Source organism: Caretta caretta, chromosome 24 (genome assembly GCF_965140235.1).
Source record: "Caretta caretta isolate rCarCar2 chromosome 24, rCarCar1.hap1, whole genome shotgun sequence".
Classification (NCBI taxonomy): domain Eukaryota; kingdom Metazoa; phylum Chordata; order Testudines; family Cheloniidae; genus Caretta; species Caretta caretta.
Window position 1 is genome coordinate 15459127 of NC_134229.1, and position 22071 is coordinate 15481197.

Sequence of the window (22071 nt, forward strand, 5' to 3'; positions counted from 1 at the left end):
GACCGCTGCATGGGGGATGCCTGGGTTTCCCATGTTCCTTGCGCCATTGCAGTGTGCCCAAGTGCCATTCCTCCCCCAGGTCTAATTGAAGGTGGCCTGGGGGCCGCCTCCGTCTCAGGGTAACGAACCTGGTCAGGACAGGACCGTGCCTCCCTGAGCCTTTCCACCTACCCTTTCTTTCTCTGCACACGGCCCCACCCTGGCCCGTGCTGCACAGCTCTCTGGAGTGTGCTGGTGGCATTGTGGTGTGAGGAGACCAATCTTGGCTGGTAGCAGGTGCAGATGGGGCTGGCTGCTCAGCAAATGGATTCTGGTGGAGCTAGGACCAAGCCTGGTCAGGACCTGCTGGTTAGGCAAAGTCTTCTACACTTGATTCCTTTGTTTGGGTCTTTCAGGACTCTTCCCCACCCCTACTTTATTCCTGCAGTGTGTCTTAACTCCATAGGCAGCCTCTCTGCAACCCAGCGAGTGCTTGTTAAGTGGCTGCTTCCACTGAGTCTCTCAGAAATAGTTAGCAATGTTGCTGGATTCTCTGTCATTGTTAGGGTCCAGAGTGAACACCACAAGAAAGGGGCTTTTCCACTCTAGCTTGGCCAGAAGCTGTAAGCCAAATGCAGGGATCCCTGCGGAAGGTACCTTGGCCTGTGTTATAGAGAACATTGAGCAGGATGGATCATTGTGGTCCCTTTTGGCTGCAACTCCTCTGAAGGGACCTGTTGGGGTCTCAGATGGTGTGAGCAGACTCTGCTTGGGGTCGGTGTGTCTTTGCAAGGGGCTCACGTTTGGTGGGAAGCAGAATGCCTCGTACAGCTGGATTTCCTTCCGGGAGGTAGCTGGAACGGGAGGCAGTGCGTTGGCGGTGGGGGACTAGCAGGCGGGCTGCTGTTGAGTGGCAGCACAGCCCTGCCCATGCAGGGCAGGCCGGGTTGCTCAATTGGTCAGACTCCTGTCCAGCTTACTTTGGGGCTGTCGCTCAGCTGTTCATCTTGTCAGTTTCCTCTTTGCCATTTTGTTCAAACAGCTGCCTTGATCCCAGCCCCCCTTCCCCGCCGTCCTTCCCCGACCTCCTGTCTCGCCTGCGCACTGCAAGGACAGCTGCCCCGGGAGGGACAGGGAGCCGGGGCTAGCACCCTCCATTCGCTCCCCCAGCTTCGCAGGCTCTGTGCCGGGAGCAGCTGCCCACGCCAGGGGCAACTGGACACTTTCCCCCATGGTGATACCCTCCAGCATTGAGGTGCCGCCGCCTCCCGCCATGCTACTGGCACTGCAGACAGACTGGGGCAGGAGGGAGCCCGAGTGTTACCTGCCATCTTCCCGCTGCCACAGGCAGCCATCCACAGGTGGGCTCCGGCACTGGGCGGTGGGGGATCGCTGGTGCCTGCCTCATCCTTGCGTGATGTACACGGGGGCCAGGGTTTGTGTGGAAGGGATGGGAGAGTGAGTGCTCTGTGAAAAGGTGGCCAGCGGGTGCCTCGAGGTTGCACACTAGTCCCGTATCGTGAACTTCTCTCTGAACGATCTGGATGTGGGGGTGAGCACCCAAGTGACGAAATGGTCGGATGACTCAGTTATGGGGCTGAGATAGGGCCAGGGAGGGGTGCGAGGAGCTCCAGAGGGAGCTGGGTGAAAGGGTAACTCGGTGGCAGACAGAATTCAAGTTTGCTGAATGCAAAGTGATGTGTCCAAAAGGGAAAAACTGAAACTGCTTGGACACCGGACAGGTGTGGAAATGACCCGCGAGCACTCATTGTGAGCAGCTGGGAGGAGAGTTCTGCCTAGGGCACAACCACAGCTAGAAAAGCCCCCGTCACGTCTGGGCACATAAGGGCTGAGCTGGGGAATGTTTAATGAGGGAGACTTACATCTCTGCCCCCTCTTTGTAGAGCAATGGTGCAGCCTCCGCTGGAAATAGTGTGTGCATTACTGGGCACCCCAGCTCTGAAAGGATACTGCAGAACTGGGGACGGGGAGGTGTCAGAGAAAGGGGATGAGAACGATCTAGAGCCTGGAAAAACTGGAGAGAGACGGGGATTGTTACTGTAGAGATCTGTAAAGTGATCGGTGGAATTGAGAAGGGGTATTGGGAGTGTCTGTTCTCCCAGCCTCGCAGCTCAAAGACTAGGGGGCGTGTGATGAAACTGAAAGATGGGGAAACCGAAAACCCATCTGAGGAAAGACTTTGTCATCAGCTGCTTGATTGGCCTGTGGAATTGCCTGCCACTGGATGGTGATAAAGGGACAACTAAGGGGGGATCTGATCGAGCTCTACAAAGCATGACTGGTGTGGAGAAAGTAAATAAGGAAGTTTCAGAGGAACAGCCGTGTTAGTCTGTATTCGCAAAAAGAAAAGGAGTACTTGTGGCACCTTAGAGACTAACCAATTTATTTGAGCATGAGCTTTCGTGAGCTACAGCTCACTTCATCAGATGTCAACATCTGATGAAGTGAGCTGTAGCTCACGAAAGCTCATGCTCAAATAAATTGGTTAGTCTCTAAGGTGCCACAAGTCCTCCTTTTCTTTTTGTAAATAAGGAAGTGTTATTTACTCGTTCTCATAACACAAGAACCCAGGATTACCCGATGAAATTAATAGGCAGCATTTTAACAATTGCAACATTAAAACAAACATAAGGAAGTATTTGTTCACACAACACAGTCAACCTGTGGAACTTGTTGCCAGGAGTGGGGATGTTGTGAAGGCCAAAACTATAATTGGGTTAAAAAAAGAACTAGGTAAGTTCCTGGAAGATAGGTCCATTAATGGCTATTAGCCAGAATGGGCAGGGATGGTGACCCTACCCTCTGTTTGCCAGAACCTGGGATTGGACGCCAGGGGATAGATTACTTGATGATTACCTGTTCTGTTGATTCCCTCTGGGGCACCTGGCATTGGCCACTGTTGGAAGACAGGGTACTGGGCTAAATGGACCTTTGGTATGACTCAGTATGGCTGCTCTTATGTTCTTATGATAAGTCCAAGAGCTCAGCAAGATACAAAGAGGGAATGGGCATTTCTAGGGCTAATAGGAATGGCTGGAGAACATAGTGGTACCAAAGTGGGGCAGGGATCTGAAATCAGCTGCTTTGTAGCTTCAGCCAAGCTCTCTGAGACTAGGGTGAGAGCTATTATGGGCACAGGTTATCCCCATCTGCTGCTGCAGGGTGTCTTCCACCTTCCTCTGAACAATCTGGTGCTATCAAAGATGGGATACCAGGGTAGGTTACTCCTAAGGGCATTCTGCACCAAAAACATAAAAATTCTGCGCACAGTATTTTAAAATTCTGCAAATTGTATTTGTCAAATAACTGTGGAGGCTCCAGCATGGCACTGGGGAGTACAGACCACTGGCTGCACAGAGGTAGGAGATCACTCTGCAGCTACTCCCCAGGACATGGCTCAGCAGTGAGGCTGCACCCAAGCCTGACACAGCACAAGGACCGAGCCTGCCCCAGAAACACCCCAGAGCCATGTTCCTCTGTGCCAGGTGCACCAGGTGTGGGCAGGCATGCTCAGCCCAGCAGGATCCAAGTGTGGGGGGGATTCAGATGTGGGTTGAGAGGGTTCTGTGTGGGGCAGTCTGGGTGTGGGAGGCGCTCTGGATGCACAGGGGCTTGTTGGGGGGTTCTGGGTGCAATGGTAATGGAACTCTGCAGGAGGTAAAGGTGGTTGGGGCTGAGCAGGGCAGGGTCTGGGTGTGATAGAGCTCGGTGGGGGCCTTGGGTGTTGGGGGTCCAGATGCTGGGGGAGTAGGGCTCAGTGAGGTGAGGATCCAGGTGCAGCTGGCTGGGGCTTGGTAGAGTGGGGATCCAGGTGTGGGTGGCTCTTTGGGATGGTCCAGGTGAAGGGGGAGTGGCACTCGGCAGTGGTATTCTGGCCGTGGAGGTGTGTGGTGAGGCTCGGCGGAGGGACTGAGTATGAGGGGGTCTGGGTGCATGGGGATTGGGAAGATGTGGGAGCAGTTCCCCGTACAGTGATCCCTCCCCCTGCAGCTGAGGAGCGATGGGTGAGGAGTTTGCAGAGCTTCCTGCAGCCTGGAGAGAAATCTGGGGGTGGGTCTGACCTGGTCCCGGATGTTGTGCAGGGGAAGAGGAAGTCTCGTCCTCCCAAGCCCAGCCGGAACTAGGAGCTGAGCCCGGCACAGGGTAGGAGCTACCAGCTGGGTCTTCCCCAGTCCTGCCCCACAGTGATTTACCTCTGCCAGCTGCCTTGGGCACGCAAAACATACAGCTGGGGAGGGTCGCATGCTGCTCTTGGGGCTTCCCTTTACTTCCCTGTCAGAAAGTCATTTTTCTGCGGGGAAGCAAAGAAATCTGCAGAGGGTCATGAATTCTGCACATGAACAGTGGTGCAGAATTTCCCCAGGAGTAGTAGATGGATCTTGGGGCTGATCAACACTGGCTGCTTCTATATTCCTATGGCTTTTTTGGGCTGCGGGTCAGATGGGGAGAGGAGGTGCTGTTGCTGGGCTATGGAGCTGGGGTTGGGTCCAGATTTGTCTGGGGTAGGGGGCCCAGGTCTCTGTTGACCGACCCACACGGTGGCCTCAAGGCATATCTTGGGGTGTAGAGGCTGGCAGGGAGGAAGGGGCTTGAAGCGGATGTTGTAGGAGTGTCATAGGTAGCCCATCACCCCCCTAGTGGACCAGGGTTGGGCTGGGACTGGCCCTGTCTGTCCTTTGTGTTGGGGGATCCCAGAGCCGGTGGCCCAGACATGCCCTGGCACCCTGCCCCTGCGCTGTGTATGGAGATCCCGGAGCCGGGGGCCCTGGCACCCTGCCCCTGTACTGTGTATGGGAGGATCCCAGAGCTGGGGGCTCCATCTTTCCATAGCAATTGGCTCTACTTCCTCCCCACCGCCCCAATCAGCTGCAAGGATTGCCTTGCTCCCTGGGGGTTAAAAATAATCCCGGCAGCTGTGCTGCTTGGGACCCCACCCAGCCTCCCAGCTGGCTCACCGATGGCACTCAGCCAAGTGCTGGAACGAGTCGCAGGCCTCCTCCCCAGTCCTGGCACACAAGCTCCTCAGCTGGCGCTGGGGCAGTGCAGGATGCAGGGCTCCGATCCCCGGGCGTGAGCTCCTTGGCTGGTGCCCAGATGGGTTACAGAGCCCCGATCCCTGGAAGTGAGCCCTTGAGCTGGTGCCAGGGCGGGTTGCAGGGCCCTGATTCCTGGGTATGAGCTCCTCGGTTGATGCCCAGGCAGGTCACAGGGCACCAATCCCTGCACGTGAGTTCCTTGGTTGGCGTCCAGGTGAGTCGCAGGGCCCTGATCCCAGGGCATGAGCTCCTCAGCTGGTGCCCGGGCAGGTTGCAGGGCCCCGATCCCAGGGCGTGAGCTCCTCAGTCAGCGCCCAGGCTGGTTGCAGGGCCCCGATCCCAGTTGCCAGCTCCTTGGGTAGTGGTCAGCGGGTCGTGAGGCCCCAGTCCAGGCGTGCAGGATCCTGGCCCATGATTGCCTCAGCAGGCATGAGGATAGTGTGCAGGCTGCATGCCCCAGCCCTCTCTCTGCCCAGGGGCCTTAATTATTCTGGTGGGTGGCTGGTTGGGTGGGAGAGCCCTGGGGCCCTGCTGGCCCTCAGGGTTTTGACTCTGGTTCCTTTGAGCAATTTAGCTTATTTTTAAAAAACAAAACCAAGATGGGAAAACACCCTAAAATGAACAAAAGTCCAGATGAACTTTGTTTGGGGTTGACCAAAACATTTCCTTCCAAGCGAATTTGTTTCGTTTGGCGAGAAAACTCGACACAGCTTCGGTTTGGCTTGGAACGGAACCGAATTCATTTTAGTTTTTTTCAGTTTTTGCAGCCCCCGAACCGGCCTGGCTGGGACTAGGTCTCTGCAACTCCCAGTCCCGGCACCCCCAAACTAGGGCGCGCTGTTGCTTCAGGCTAAGTGGCTCCTGGTGGGGCATAGCCCCGCGGTGGCCTTTGGCACCACATGTGCGCGAGCTGATTTGCAGCTACTTTGCACGTGGCCGTCAGTTGAGCGGGTGGGGGGCGTGGAGCGGCATCAAAGCTGGGAGCTGGGTGTGTGTGTGGGGGCTGCTGGGCTGTGTATGGGCGGGTGATACTGAGTTGGGGACCGCACCACCCAGCGGGAGGGGCAGGTGCAGGAGGATCCGGGGGGGCGGGCAGGCCGAGGACTCGCACTGACCCAGTCTCCCTCTCTCTCTGCCCCTCAGGTGGCAGCAGCAGCAGCAGCGCAGGATGCCAGCTGCTGCCCGCCAGCCAGCCTGCCTCTCTGGGCGTCTCGCTTGCCACTGAGCCAAACATGTCGAGCCAGCACGGTCATGCCCCCTTCTCCAGCATCCAGTCCATGGCTGACCACCCGCAGGTACCGGCTCTCCCCGCCTCCTCCCGCCTGGGCACCTAGACGGGATCAGGAGGCTGTGCAAGGAGCCAGCTCTGGCAGCAGGGATTCTAGATGCACAGGGCATGGGCTGGCCCTTTCCACAGGACGGACAAACAGCCGAGGAGCCCTGGAAGGGGCTGGAGATCCTCCTGGCCTCAGTGGGGATACGTCCGGCAGAGGGGCTTAGGGCTGGACGCAGGGTACCTGCTGACCCGGCACAGCCTGGCCGGTGTCATGTGAGGGCACCGTTCCAAGTGGGGTAGCTACAGGTGAGGGAGGGCAGGGGGTGTGCCTGGGGGCACCCATCCCTCGCCATGACCGCCCATCCGTGTCTCTGCAGACCCTGCCAGAGCTGAGCGTCCTGCAGCGGCGAATCCCCCTGACCTTCCGCGAATCGGCCACGGCACCGCTGCGCAAGCTCTCCGTCGACCTCATCAAAACATACAAGCACATCAACGAGGTGAGCTTCTGGAGGCGGGGGGGGGCGGGGGGGCGTTGGCATCAACGAGGGGTCTAGCTTCGGGGCAGCACGGCCGCCCTTCCCCGAGTGCACCGTGATGCCGCGCAGATTATGGGCTGGCCTAGAGCACTGGGAACGGGCAAAGCATGGGAAGTCAGCTCCCTGGAGGGGGGCCCCTGGCCTGGGATGCTGGTTCCCTGGGGGTTGGCGTGGGCAGGCTTCCCCTGTGCCAGAAGGCTGGTGCTGACTCTTCCCCCCCCCCCCCCCCCAGGTGTACTATGCCAAGAAGAAGCGGCGGGCGCAGCAGGTGCCCCCTGAGGACTCGAGCACCAAGAAGGAGCGCAAGGTGTACAACGAAGGCTACGACGATGACAACTACGATTACATCGTCAAGAGCGGGGAGCGCTGGCTGGAGCGCTACGAGATCGACTCGCTCATCGGCAAGGGCTCCTTCGGCCAGGTCAGCCCCTCAAACCCCGCCGTACCCCCAAAACCCTGCCGCACCCCCACACTGCCCCCATGTCCCTAACCCCCCGCTACGAGATCGACTCGCTCATCGGCAAGGGCTCCTTCGGCCAGGTCAGCCCCCCAAACCCCGCCGTACCCCCAAAACCCTGCCGCACCCCCACACTGCCCCCATGTCCCTAACCCCCCGCTACGAGATCGACTCGCTCATCGGCAAGGGCTCCTTCGGCCAGGTCAGCCCCCCAAACCCCGCCGTACCCCCAAAACCCTGCCGCACCCCCACACTGCCCCCATGTCCCTAACCCCCCGCTACGAGATCGACTCGCTCATCGGCAAGGGCTCCTTCGGCCAGGTCAGCCCCCCAAACCCCGCCGTACCCCCAAAACCCTGCCGTACCCCCACACTGCCCCCATGTCCCTAACCCCCCGCTACGAGATCGACTCGCTCATCGGCAAGGGCTCCTTCGGCCAGGTCAGCCCCCCAAACCCCGCCGTACCCCCAAAACCCTGCCGTACCCCCACACTGCCCCCATGTCCCTAACCCCCCGCTACAAGATCAGCTCGCTTATCGGCAAGGGCTCCTTCGACCCGCTAAGCTCCCAAACCCTGCCGTACCCCCAAAACCCCGCCAGACCCTCAGACTACCCCCACATCCCTAGCCCCCCACTACAAGATCAACTCACTCATTGGCAAGGGCTCTTTTGGCCAGCTTAGCCCTTGGCCCCCCCTGAATCTCCACTGTACCCCGAAACCCCCAGTCCCCGCCATACCCTCTTCTCCCCCTTCCTAACTCCCTGATATGAAATAAACTCATTGCTCATCAAGGCCTCCTTCACACAGCTGAGAGCTACCTGCACCTGTCACATCCACCCCGAGCCCTGGTATGGCCCCTCCCCCACCCCCACCCTGAGTCAGGCCGTGCCCCCGACAGCGCTCTGTCCCCCCCAGGTGGTGAAGGCGTACGACCACCATGACCAGGAGTGGGTGGCCATTAAGATCATCAAGAACAAGAAGGCATTTCTGAACCAGGCCCAGATCGAGCTGCGGCTGCTGGAACTCATGAACCAGCATGACACCGAGATGAAGTATTACATTGGTGAGTGGGGAGGGAGGTGGGGGGCTGGGGGAACAATGGGGAGGGCGGGGACGTTGTGGGGGCCAGGTTGTACGTTGAGGAGTTGGGGGGGAGGTCCGGTATCGGGGGGCTGGGATGTATATTGAGGAGTGGGGGGATGTTGCAGGGGCCGGGGTAAATGTTGGGAGGGCTGGGGAGGTTATACTGAGGACTGCTCCTCTTCTCGCCGTGCCGTGCGGAGGGAGCTCAGTGTGGGGTCAGGGGGTTGCGGTGGAGGGGAAGCACCCCCCTCCCCCCCCCCCGGCTGTCCTTCACACTCCCTTCCCCACCCAGTGCACCTGAAGCGCCACTTCATGTTCCGGAGCCACCTGTGCCTGGTGTTCGAGCTGCTCTCCTACAACCTGTACGACCTTCTGCGTAACACCAACTTCCGCGGCGTCTCGCTCAACCTCACCCGCAAGTTCGCTCAGCAGCTGTGCACGGCGCTGCTCTTCCTGGCCACCCCCGAGCTCAGCATCATCCACTGCGACCTCAAGCCCGAGAACATCCTGCTCTGCAACCCCAAGCGCAGCGCCATCAAGATCGTCGACTTCGGCAGCTCCTGCCAGCTGGGCCAGCGGGTGAGTGCGCTGGCCCTGCCCCCAAGCCCCGCCCCCTGTTCCATAGCCCCGCCCCCTATGCAACAGCCCCGCCCCCGCCGCATGCCCTGCTCTGCAGTTCCAAGCGCAGCCCCAAGATCGTCCGCTTCAGTCATTCCTGCCAGTGGGTGAGTGCGTGGGTCCCACCCCCTGAGCTGCAGCCTCAACCCCTGAGCCCCATTCCTGCCCCACGCCCTATGTAACGGCCTTGCCTGTAGCCCCTCTCCCTGCTCTGCAACCCCAAGCACAGTGCCGTCAAGATCGTTGACTTTGGTAGCTCCTGCTAGCTGGGCCAGTGGGTGAATGTGATAGCCCTGTGCCATGGCCCCACCCCTGCACTTGTCCCCTGCAAGTGCAGCACTCTCAAGTTTGTCGACTTCAGCAGCTTCTGCTAGCAGGGAGTGTGCTTAGCCCTGCCTCACCCGTCCCCTAGCCCCACTCTGGGGGGACAGACTGAGAGACAGACTGTTCCACCTCTACCTCATCCCCACTGCCAGATCTGTGCTGCCCTGCTTTAGTGGTTACAGCAGGGGAGGCTGGGAGCCAGGACGTGGGTTTTCCCTCAGCTCAGGGAGCGGAGGAGGGTCTAGTTAGAGCAGAGAGGGGCTGGGAGCCAGGACTCCTGGGTTCTATCCCTGCTCTGGGATGTGTTTCCCAGCAAAGCCTGTGGGCCTGGCCAGTCTGTGCCCCCATGCGGGCTTCCTCCCTGCTCCCGTCAGGGGCTCATCACGCTGACCCTCATCTCCCCAGATCTACCAGTACATCCAGAGCCGCTTCTACCGCTCGCCAGAGGTGCTGCTGGGCATGCCCTATGACCTGGCCATCGACATGTGGTCTCTGGGCTGCATCCTGGTGGAGATGCACACGGGGGAGCCTCTCTTCAGCGGCTCCAATGAGGTGAGGGATGGGAGGGGGAATTGCCGCTGGGGCTGTGCCCTTGGGCAGAGACCAAGGCCACAACCCTTCTCTGGGTGGGAGGGGGGAAAAAGGTCCTATCGGAGGCGAGGGGAGGCCCATGGTGCATCATGGGGGCTTTTGTTTGGGTGTCTTGGGCCAACCTCCCTGATTGGACTACATCTCCCAGGATGCACCACAATAATGTGACTCCCATGATGCTCCTCAAACCTTCATCAGAGAGGAGCATCATGGGACATGTAGTCTAGCCAGGGAGCTCAGAAAAGGGAAACGTTTTGGCAAAATGCAAACTTTTGCTCCCGGGGAAATTTTCAGTTTTTGAAGGAACAGTGTTTCAACAGAGAAATCCTCTGAGTGGAAAATTCCCGACTGGTGGCAATCAGGATGTCACCCCTTTCTGGGGTGAGAGGCTGGGCGCGGCTGCCCCAATAACGGGAGGGAGTGGGGCTGGGTGGGGACAAGGCTGGCAAGGGCGCCCCATGACGCGTCCCTTCCTCCCTGCAGGCAGACCAGATGAACAGGATTGTGGAGGTGCTGGGGCTGCCGCCCCCACACATGCTGGAGCAGGCGCCGAAGGCCCGGAAATATTTCGACAAGCTGCCCGAGGGGGGCTGGGCCCTCAAGAAGAACAAGGAGGTCAAAAAGGTAATGGGGGTCCTTGGGGTCCTCACCCCACGCTTCTGATTCCCTGTCCTCGGTCTCCCCCACAGGATCCCTGTTCTCCCCATGCACCTCTTCCCGCCATGCTGGCCCCGTTGCCAAGCCCTCCCCCATGCTGCTGGGATCCCTGTGCCTCCCATGCTGCCCCCACCCCAGGGAGCCACCCTATATCCTGCACTGCTCCCTAGCACCTGCTGCCAGGAACCCCGCTCCCCCCGTGGCACCAGCTACCTGTGCATTGCCCTCCATCTGCATTTCCCCCACTTTCCCTGCGCTGACGGGGCCACGACGTTGCCCCCCGACTGCTGAGATTCCCATGTCCCCACTGCTGCCCCTCACTGCCTGTCCCACTCCCCACCTTATCCCCACCCTGCCGGGATCCCTGCGTCTCCTGCATGCTATGCCTGCCCCCCACCCCATCCCTGGTCTGCTGGGATCCCCTCGACCCCTCCCTGCCCTGCCAGGATCCCCATGTCATTCCCCACTCCCCCACCCCACTTGTGTCTTCTGTGCTCCCCACTGCCCTGCTGGGATCCCCACATCTTCTGCGTGCCCCTCCGATCCCTGCCCTACCCTGCCGTCTGTCCCTCCCCCCCGCCACCCCCACACTGTATCTCCTGTAGTCCTCCCCACCCTGTCGGGATCCCGGTGCCTCCCGCCACTTGCCAGGATACCTACATCTCCACCCTGGCTGGATCCCTGCATCTCTCCTCTCCCCCTGCCTCGCAGGACCCCTGCCTCCCTTCCCCCACCATGATCCCGGCCGGGACGCCCTGCTGAACATGTTTCCCTTGCAGGAATACAAGGTGCCGGGCACACGGCGGCTACACGAGGTGCTGGGGGTGGAGAGCGGGGGACCCGGGGGGCGCCGGGCGGGCGAGCAAGGCCACTCGCCCTCCGACTACCTGAAGTTCAAGGACCTGGTGCTGCGCATGCTGGACTACGAGCCGCGGAGCCGCATCACGCCCTTCTACGCCCTGCAGCACAACTTCTTCAAGAAGACCAGCGATGAGGGCACCAACACCAGCAATAGCAACTCCACCAGCCCGGCCATGGAGCACAGCCACAGCACCAGTACCACCAGCTCCGTCTCCAGCTCGGGTACGGCCCCGCTCCCCCGTCCCGGCCCCCGAGTCCCCAGCACCAGCTCCGTCTCCAGCTTGCGTGCAGCCCCTACGTCTGTCCTGTGTTCCCCCAGCACCAGTGTGACAGGATTCCCGGGGTGCAGACTGGACTGTGGGACCGCTGTGCCCCCTTAACTCTCTCGAGCCTGGGCTGTCCCTCACAATGCTTTGCTAGTGACAAGCAGCAAACCCCTCCAGGCGCTGTGATCACTCAGTACAACAGCTCGTGGAGCCCCCCACCCAGCTAGCTTGCCTGAATGCTCCCAGAGCCACTCATGAATCACACAGAGAAAGGCACCCGCCAAATCCCCCCAGCTCCCAGCCTTGTACCTCAGGAATAAACCGTCCTGCACTGCTCAAGACGAGCAGTGCAAATTTATTAATTGGTTCACCACTTCATCAGGGGAAAGTGGCTATACACCAGCCTTTGCACACCTGAGCAGATTCACCAAACGCTTCAGGCAAACTCAGTGGGAAAGATAAACAGTAAAACAAGTTTATTGACTACAGAAGAGAGATTTTAAGTGATAAGTGAGAGGCAAAAAGTCAGAGTTAGTTACCAAGAGAACAAAATAAGCACACAATCTAATCTTAAACCTATAAGACACTAGGCAGTATTTAGATCAAGCAATTTTCTCAACCCACTGGATGTTAGTTCATAATACACAGGTTTCACCCTTGAAACCTGGGCCAGTCTCCTCTGCTGGAGTCTTCATTCTTCTGAGCATCCTTGTTGCTTGCAGTGTAAGGGGGGGGGGGGGGGGAGAAAGGCCCAGCGTGGGGCCCCTGGGTTCTGTTTTATAGCCTCAGTCCCATGTGCTTGGAGCACACAAGTCCAGGCATGCCTGGGGGGCATTGCTGAGTCACCAGGCAAGGCTGAGCAATTCCCCTGGTGTGGCCACATGCAGGTGAGTCATTGCATCCTAGCTCCCTTGCTGGACAGTGGCTGTTAATGGTTGTGTGACATAACCTGGGTGTTGGTTATGCCCCAGCTATTGTCTCTGGGGAGCTTGGGAGCTTCCCAAACTCACAGCATATTTGAGTGAGAATCCTACAACACAATTCTCAGAACTTCATTGGCATTAATGATAGAAGAGTGGGGTTTCAGCAAATCAGAACCTGTCCCATGATGCCTCACAAAGCATGCTTTATATGCAATATCACGATTATAGACAAACGTTGACTATGGGGGTCGCAGGGTGCGCTCCGGGGCGTAGAGTGTCCCAACCAGAACCATCAGCTCCGTCTGCAGCTTGGGTATGGCCCCAACTCCCTGCCCCAGCCCTGGTACGGCTCCTGACCCCCCAACACTGCCCGCTTCATCTCGTGCTCTGGTACATCCTCCAGCCCCACTGTGGGGCTCAGCCATGGCACCAGCTCCGCCCCATCCCGACTGCCTCTCTCTTCCCCCCCAGGCGGCTCCAGCGGCTCTTCCAATGACAACCGCAACTACCGCTACAGCAACCGCTACTACGCCAGCACGGTCGCCGCCCACACCGACTGCGAGATGCAGAGCCCGCAGGTACGCCCGCCCCCCCCCGCCGCCCACACCGACTGCGAGATGCAGAGCCCCCAGGTACGCCCGCCCCCCCCCCGCCGCCCACACCGACTGCGAGATGCAGAGCCCGCAGGTACGCCCGCCCCCCCCCCCCGCCGCCCACACCGACTGCGAGATGCAGAGCCCGCAGGTACGCCCGCCCCCCCCCCCGCCGCCCACACCGACTGCGAGATGCAGAGCCCGCAGGTACGCCCGCCCCCCCCCCCCGCCGCCCACACCGACTGCGAGATGCAGAGCCCGCAGGTACGCCCGCCCCCCCCCCCCGCCGCCCACACCGACTGCGAGATGCAGAGCCCCCAGGTACGCCCGCCCCCCCCCCCTCCGCCCACACCGACTGCGAGATGCAGAGCCCCCAGGTACGCCCGCCCCCCCCCCCCCGCCGCCCACACCGACTGCGAGATGCAGAGCCCCCAGGTACGCCCGCCCCCCCCCCCCCCGCCGCCCACACCGACTACGAGATGCAGAGCCCCCAGGTACCCCCCCCCCGCCGCCCACACCGAATACGAGATGCAGAGCCCCCAGGTACGCCCGCCCCCCCCCGCCGCCCACCCCGACTGCGAGATGCAGAGCCCCCAGGTACGCCCTCCCCTGCTGCCCACACTGACTGCGAGATGCAGAGCCCCCAGGTACGCCCGCCCCCCCCCCCGCCGCCCACACCGTCTGCGAGATGCAGAGCCCGCAGGTACGCCCGCCCCCCCCCCGCCGCCCACACCGACTGCGAGATGCAGAGCCCGCAGGTACGCCCGCCCCCCCCCCCCCGCCGCCCACACCGACTGCGAGATGCAGAGCCCGCAGGTACGCCCGCCCCGCCGCCCACACCGACTGCGAGATGCAGAGCCCCCAGGTACGCCCGCCCCCCCCCCGCCGCCCACCCCGACTGCGAGATGCAGAGCCCCCAGGTACGCCCTCCCCTGCCGCCCACACTGACTGCGAGATGCAAAGCCCCCAGGTATGCCCCCCCCGGCGCAGCCCACACCGACTGCGAGATGTGGAGCCCCCAGGTACGGCTCCCTTGGGCGCTGACCCCCCTCCCCACTGACTGCGAGATGCAGAGCCCCCAGGTATGCCCGCCTCCCACACCAACTTCAAGATGCAGAGCCCCCACGTATGGTCCCCTTGCTCCCCGCTACCCACACTGACCATGAGTTGCAGAGCCCCCAACATTGCTGACACCCCATGCTTTTCCTCTCCCAACCCCTTTAGCCCGTTCCCAGCCCTGCTCCCCTCACCGCTAGCATCTGTCTCTCTTTCCACAGGCTCCTCCCCAGCAGCAGCAGCCGCGCCTCTGGGCTGGGGGGGATGTCCCGGCGCCGCCCAGCGATGGCTACCCGCCGATCTTACCTCACAAGCCCACGCCCAGCCAGCCGGCGGCACCGCACTTCCATGGGGCGGGCCCGCACCCGCTCTTCCAGCCGGCCGGGCGCACCCACTACCATCGCCCGCCTGTCTCGCCCCACGGCCCCGAGTGCATGGAGCTGGGCCCGGGCCCCCGGCACCTGGACTGCGCCCCTTTTGGCTCGTCGGCGTTCCGGACTAGAGCGGCGGTGGGGGGGCGGGCGGGCGAGGGGGGGCTGCCGCTGGCCTACCCCCCCCCACCTGCGCAGCCGGGCGGAGCCCGAGGACTCGGCGCCCATGCTGGGCGTGTGCGTCCCGCAGAGCACGGCAGCCAGCTCTTGATGACTCCTCAAGCCATAACGCTCTTAGGATGCGCCGCCCGGCGGGGGGCGGGCACAGTGCCCACGGATCTTCACAGCCCTGAAAGCTGGCGCTGCCCGCCAACCCCCCCTCCATCCCGGGAGCCGGCGCTGCCTGCGGCCCCCCTGCCTCAGAGCCAGTGCCGCGCCTCCTCTGGGAGCTGGCTCTGCCCGCCACAACCCCCAGGGGGTGGCAACACTCATGGCACCCTGTCCTGCCCCGGAGCCAGCGCTGCCCACGTTCCTCGCCCCGCCCACCTCCGAGCCACCGCGGCCTTTGCTCTCCCATAGAGCTAGCCCCACGCCCACTACCCCCCCATGCCAGTGCCACCCCTGCTGCCCCACTGCTTAGCCAGCAGAGCCAGCGCCCCCTGGCACTGTCCCTACCCTGTGTCCGTGTGGTTCCTACTGTAAATGGTTCCTCGTTAACACTGGCTCCCTGGGCCGGGTGGGGCCGCCGGGGGGGGCCGCCGGCTGGACAGAGGGACCCTCTGCACTTCACGGACTGATGGCCGGGCTGCCCGCCCCACTGTCCAACTGGAATTGCTGCTAAAACTGCCCCCTGCCCCGGGCAGCAGGGCCCTAGCCAATATTTATAGACACCGGCCCCTCCCACTGTGGAGAAGGAGTGCCCTGATCCCCCTTCCCCCCATGTCCTGGGAGAGCCCCGTGGCCCTCTTGCCCTGCCCCACCCTCCTCCCCCTCCAGGATGGTGTGAGCCTCCTCCTCTTCTTGCCCTGCCCTCCCCTCCCCCACCCCCCGCGTGTGTGGGAACACCCCTGGGGATGAGCCCCGTGGTCTGACAACCCGGCACTGGCGTGGCAGTGAGCTGGGCTGGCCGTTTGGCCCCAGCGTGGCCATGGTGGCGCCGTGTCTGCCGGCTGCCCCCTCTCCGTGGCTCGTGCTGTACTGTTTGTCTTTAATTTATTGTACCAAAGACGGTGCGCGGCTTCCCCTGGAGAGGCCGGAGGGGCTGCCCCGTCGCGCCCTCCCGGCACGGCCCCTGTGCTCGCCGCTGGACCCGGGGCCTCTGCTTTGGAGGGGGTGGTGAATAAAATAGTGACAGCAGCTCCGCCGGCTCCCGGTCCCTCTGCTGGCGTCCTCCGCCCGCGGGCAGCCTGGAGACCTGCCTGCTGCTGCCGACACAGCTGCTGGCTCTGGGGGGGAACCGTGGGTTTGCTAGACCGGGGATGGGGTGGGGGTGGGAGCAGTGGAAAGGGGAGAGGGTGACCTCCATTTATCTGCCTGGGCTGGTTAGACTGTGAGCTCCTTGGGGCAGGGCCTGGCCCAGTGGGGCCCTGATCTCAGCTGGGGCAGGGCCTGTCTCTCTCTGTATCTGGGCAGCGCCCAGCACAATGGGGCCCCAATCTCAGCTGAGGCATGGACTGTCTCTCGCTGTTTGTCTGGGCAGCGCCTGGCACAACAGGGCCCTGAAGTTGGTGCCTTTTGTCCCCCTGTAACAGTCCATAATGCTAACGAGTCTGGGAGGAGAAAGGGCAGGACCGTGGGGTAATTTGGAGACATTGCTATTGGACAGTAGAAGCCAAATGTAAAACTGTCTCCCTGTGCGAGGGGCGCCTTTGGCAGTTCCTCCCCGCCCCCCACCAAACTGTGGGCAGCTGATGGCTTGGAGACCCTGATGTCAGACAGGGCACCAACTGTCTGCGCTTGCCAATGAGCTGGGGAAGCCCTGGAGCTTGGAGCCTGCTCTCAGGGAGGATCTATTTTGCCCCAAGGGGAGTCTTGTCCCTTGTGGGGCACAGTGTCCTGCTGGTGGCTGGGGTCCACACTGTGGGGCAGGGGACTCAGGCCTGCGCTGGAAACTGGAGGCGATTCATGGTGACTGGTGGATCCCAAACTGCCCCCCCCCATGTGGCAGCTGGACATGCATGCACATTGCCAGGGGCTTGCTCTGTGTGTGTCCTCCTGCGATGCCCATAGAGAGCAGCCAGCAAGCCCCAGAGCAGGTAGGTCCTTCTGGCCCGACCCTCCTGGAGCTGGGCAAGTTCAGGTCCCCGCTCCAGCCAGCCTGGGGTGCTGGACAAGGTGTCTGACATTTGGAGCCATGGGTCCCATGTCGCTAGAAGGGGCAGGGGCCAGCCCTCGGGGCTGCTCTGAAATTGGCCAGCCAAGGTGAGTCTGGCAGGAGAAGTGGGCTTGCCTCACCTGTGGAGATCTGGGCTGGTTTGGTGAAGTGCTGGTACTGTGGTGCATCATGGGAGCTGTAGTTCATTCTGTTCTCTATGGGCTGGACTTCATCTTCCATGATGCGCTGCAGTCATGCCTCGTGGTGAGTGCATTGTGGGAGATGGAGTTTGGCTGGCTCGTGCCCACTTTCTCTAATGGAATATACTGCACATTGGTAGTATGTCAGACTACAACTCCCAAGATGCACTGTGGTGGCAGAGTGAGGGGTGCATCTTGGGAAATATAGTGCAACAAAGCCCAGCTCATGGTGGGGTGTGAGGCAGCTGAACTACAAGTCCCATGATGCACTGGGGCTGAGCCAGAGAGGAGAGAGGTGCATCATGAGAGTTGTAGTTTGAATGGCTCATCCTCCATTTTCCTACTAGGGGAAGTATTTCCAGTAAATAGTCTATTGCCCATGATGCACTCCAGCCTCTCCGCAAGAGGGGAGATAACTCCAGTGGCAGAGCCAGAGGGGAGACTGGTGCATCGTGGGAGATGTAGTCCAGCTAAAGTGCCCAGCCCAGAGAGGAGAATGGGAGTGTGATGCACCTGAACCAGATGTCTTATGTGGCACCATGATGTGCCATTTCTGAATCTTTTGGGTTTTTTGTTTGGCCAAAAATCAAGGAATTCTATAGGGAACATGCACCCTGCCCTGCCCGTTGGGACAGCTCTGGTGCCAGAGTGGAGGCACTGTGGACCCAGTGGAGGCACTGCTGCAAGCTGGCATCCCTGCTGTTTGTTCTTTGTCTGGAGAAAGGGCAGGGGTGGTGTTTCCACTTGCGGGGGGGGGGGGGGGGAAGCCTTGGGGGACTTGAGCTTATGACTGAGCTGCAGCCATAAGAACAGCCAGACTGGGTCAGACTAAAGGTTCACTGAACCCAGTGTCCTGTCGTCCGACAATGGCCAGTACTAGGTGCTCCAGAGGGAATGAACAGAACAGGGAATCATCAAGTGATCCATCCTGTCGCCCATTCCTAGCTTCTGGCAAACAGGCTAGGGACGCCATCCCTGCCCATCCTGGCTAATAGCCGTTGATGGACCTATCCTCCAGGAACTTGTCTAGTTCTTTTTTTTAACCCTGTTACTGTGTTGGCCTTCACAATATCCTCTGGCAAAGAGTTCCACAGGTTGACAGCCGAGAGAATTGGGAGCAGATGCCATAGGCAGCTGGTTGGAGTTTGCCAGCAGCTGAAGCCTTCCTAGCCAGCATGGAGTCGGTGGCTTCAACCTGCTGGGGGGGCAGGTTTCTTGGGGGGGAAGGAGGGGGGCAGGTTTCTCTGGGGGCCAGGGGCTGCACACCAGGCTCGAACAAAGAGGCTAGGATTCTGGCAGGCTGCAACACCCCTGTTTCCAGCACCCATGTGGGGCTCCAGCCCAGCTAGCTTGGGGCAGCACCTGCCCTAGTATCCTGCTGCTGGCTGAGCCAGTAGTCACTTTGTGCTGGGGTGAGTGCAGGCCGCAGTCCCTGAGGTTGGCAGTATTTGGTTCCCAGGCAAAGATCAGGGCCCTGCCCAGCCGCTGCCTACTGCTTGGGCTCATGGGATCCTTAGCCGGAGGCAGCAGGCATGGGTTCAGATCTATGGCTGATCATCATCTGCCCCTTGATCACCCTGGTGCTGGAGCCCCGCCAGGCCAGGCCCTGTATAACTCCTGACCCAGAGACATGCCAGAGATCTGTGTAACCTCACCTGGCTCCGAGACATGCCAAGGCCCCTTACAAACCCCCAGCTCCCCCCACCCGCCAATGTATGTACACCAGAGGTAAACCAGGGCCCTGTATATCCCCTGTCCCCCTCCCAGACACTTCAGTCCCTGGGTAGCCTCTCTCCCTTTGCACATGCTTCAGGGCCCCATATAACCCCCATCACCCCAGAGATTCCCCATATAGCCCCTGCCCCCATGAGGTACATCAGGGACCCATAAATCCTCCTTTGCTCACATGCGAAGGAGAACATTAGCAAGCAGACACAGATTTTTCCCAGTGCAGGTGAGTAACCATTGGAACAAACTCCCCCGGTCAGTGGTGGAGTCTCCAACCCTTGGTGTCTTCCAATCCAGACCAAGGGCCCTCCTGGAAGATGCTTCAATCAAACCTACAGGAGGCAATCCAGGGGTAACAAGGAGATTCTCCAGCCTGGGATACACACGAGGGCAGACTGGATGATCAAATGGCCCCTTCTGACCTTGGAACTCCTGGATCTATGGAAGCAGTTGTGTTTCCATCCCACTTGCACACGGGAGCCAGTGGGGCATTGAATTTAAAGTGAACTGGGGATGGAGCTGAACGAAGGCTAAGGTCAAGGGAACTGGGGATGGAGCTGAGCGTTGGCCAAGATCTGTCAACTCAACATCCCCATCCTGGCCATGTCTTGGCTCTAAACCTTCCTGATGAGGAATCTGCCAGAGGGGTTGTGGGTTGAGTCTGGAATGGCTACAGAGAAGGTGGAAGTGGGGTTTCCATCGGCAAGGCATGGGTGCTTGAGGAAGGCATCTGTGGTTGACCTGGGTTCCTCCATGGATGAGCCCGGTTCCCCCAGGTGATGGTTCCAGCACAGGCAGGGCAGTTGGGGGGGGTGGTTTAATCCCCCCACCCCATTCTGGTCCTTCCCAGATGTTCCCCCTGTCCAATATTCCCTGCAGGGGAAGCCCTGAATCATAGAATATCAGGGTTGGAAGGGACCTCAGGAGGTCATCTAGTTCAACCCCCTGGTCAAAGCAGGACCAATCCCCAACTAAATCATCCCAGCCAGGGCTTTGTCAAGCCTGACCTTAAAAACTTCTAAGGAAGGAGATTCCAACACCCCCCTAGGTAACACATTCTAGTGTTTCACCACCCTCCTAGTGAAAAAGTTTTTCCTAATATCCAACCTAAACCTCCCCCACTGCAACTTGAGACCATTACTTCTCATTCTGTCATCTGCCCCCACTGAGAACAGTCTAGATCCATCCTCTTTGGAGCCCCCTTTCAGGTAGTTGAAAGCAGCTATCAAATCCCCCCTCATTCTTCTCTTCCATAGACTAAACAATCCCAGTTCCCTCAGCCTCTCCTCATAACTCGTGTTCCAGTCCCCTAACCATTTTTGTTGCCCTCCGCTGGACTCTTTCCAATTTTTCCACATCCTTCTTGTAGTGTGGGGTCCCAAACTGGACACAGTACTCCAGATGAGGCCTCACCAATGTCAAATAGAGGGGAACGATTATGGCTCTCCATCTGCTGGCAATGCCCCTTACTTAGACATCCCAAAATGCCATTGTCCTTCTTGGCAACAAGGGCACACTGTTGATTCATATCCAGCTTCTCATCCACTGTAACCCCGAGGTCCTTTTCTGCAGAATTGCTGCCGAGCCATTCGGTCACTAGTCTGTAGCGGTGCATGGGATTCTTCCGTCCTAAGTGCAGGACTCTGCACTTGTCCCTGATTAATCTCATCAGATTTCTTTTGGCCCAATCCTCTAATTTGTCTAGGTCTCTCTGTATCCTATCCCTACCCTCCAGCATCTCTACCTCTCCTCCCAGTTTAGTGTCATCTGCAAACTAGCTGAGGGTGCAATCCACGCCATCCTCCAGATCATTAATGAAGATATTGAACAAAACTGGCCCCAGGACCGACCCTTGGGGCACTCCGCTTGATACTGGCTGTCCACTAGACATGTAGCCATTGATCACTACCCGTTGAGTTTGACAATCTAGCCAGCTTTCTATCCACCCTATAGTCCATTCATCCAGCCCATACTTCTTTAACTTGCTGGCAAGAATTCTGTGGGAGAAAGTGTCGAAAGCTTTGCTAAAGTCAAGGAACAACACGTCCACCGCTTTCCCCTCATCCACAGAGCCAGTTATCTGGTCATAGAAGGCAATTAGATTAGTCAGGCATGACTTGCCCTTGGTGAATCCATGCTGAGTGTTCCTGATCACTTTCCTCTCCTCTAAGTGCTGCAGAATTGATTCCTTGAGGACCTGCTCCATGATTTTTCCAGGGACTGAGGTGAGGCTCACTGGCCTGTAGTTCCCCGGATCCGCCTCCTTTCCTTTTTTAAAGATGGGCACTACATTAGCCTTTTTCCAGTTGTCCGGAACTTCCCCCGATCGCCATGAGTTTTCAGAGATAATGGCCAATAGCTCTGCAATCACATCCGCCAACTCCTTTAGCACTCTTGGACGCAGCGCATCCGGCCCCATGGACTTGTGCTCGTCCAGCTTTTCTGAATAGTCCCGAACCACTTCTTTCTCCACAGAGGGCTGGTCACCTCCTCCCCATGCTGTGCTGCCCAGTGCAGCAGTCTGGTAGCTGACCTTGTTCGTGAAGACAGAGGCAAAAAAAGCATTGAGTACATTAGCTTTTTCCACATCCTCTGTCACTAGGTTGCCTCCCTCATTCAGTAAGGGGCCCAAACTTTCCTTGACTTTCTTCTTGTTGCTAACGTATCTGAAGAAACCCTTATTATTACTCTTAACATCTCTTGCTAGCTGCAACTCCAGGTGTGATTTGGCCTTCCTGATTTCACTCCTGCATGCCCGAGCAATATTTTTATACTCTTCCCTGGTCATTTGTCCAATCTTCTACTTCTTGCAAGCTTCTTTTTTGTGTTTAAGCTCAGCAAGGATTTCACTGTTAAGCCAAGCTGGTCGCCTGCCATATTTACTATTCTTTCTACACATCAGGATGGTTTGTCCCTGTAACCTCAATAAGGATTCTTTAAAATACAGCCAGCTCTCCTGGACTCCTTTCCCCTTCATGTTATTTTCCCAGGAGATCCTGCCCATCAGTTCTCTGAGGTTGTCAAAGTCTGCTTTTCTGAAGTCCAGGGTCCATATTCTGCTGCTCTCCTTTCCTCCTTGTGTCAGGATCCTGAACTCGACCATCTCATGGTTACTGCCTCCCAGATTCCCATCCACTTTTGCTTCCCTTACTTATTCTTCCCAGTTTGTGAGCAGCAGGT

The 22071-nt window shown here is 59.3% G+C and overlaps 1 protein-coding gene across 2 annotated transcripts in view; it reads left to right on the forward strand.

Annotated features, from left to right (window-relative positions):
• The window catches only part of LOC125626149 (dual specificity tyrosine-phosphorylation-regulated kinase 1B-like), a 30552-nt gene extending 14547 nt beyond the window's left edge, over positions 1-16005 (forward strand). Inside the window, exons 2-11 of one of the 2 annotated variants that reach the window (XM_048828840.2) lie at positions 6180-6331; positions 6690-6809; positions 7081-7269; positions 8222-8369; positions 8682-8968; positions 9737-9883; positions 10406-10546; positions 11359-11662; positions 13101-13207; positions 14500-16005. In XM_048828840.2, coding sequence (XP_048684797.2) covers positions 6269-6331; positions 6690-6809; positions 7081-7269; positions 8222-8369; positions 8682-8968; positions 9737-9883; positions 10406-10546; positions 11359-11662; positions 13101-13207; positions 14500-15228 — 2235 coding nt within the window. In that variant the 5' untranslated portion in view covers positions 6180-6268 and the 3' untranslated portion in view covers positions 15229-16005. Of the gene's footprint in view, positions 1-6179; positions 6332-6689; positions 6810-7080; positions 7270-7670; positions 7746-8221; positions 8370-8681; positions 8969-9736; positions 9884-10405; positions 10547-11358; positions 11663-13100; positions 13208-14499 lie in introns of those variants that run through there. The other variant, XM_075122791.1, reaches the window with a different exon arrangement.
• Positions 16006-22071: the final 6066 nt, after the last annotated feature.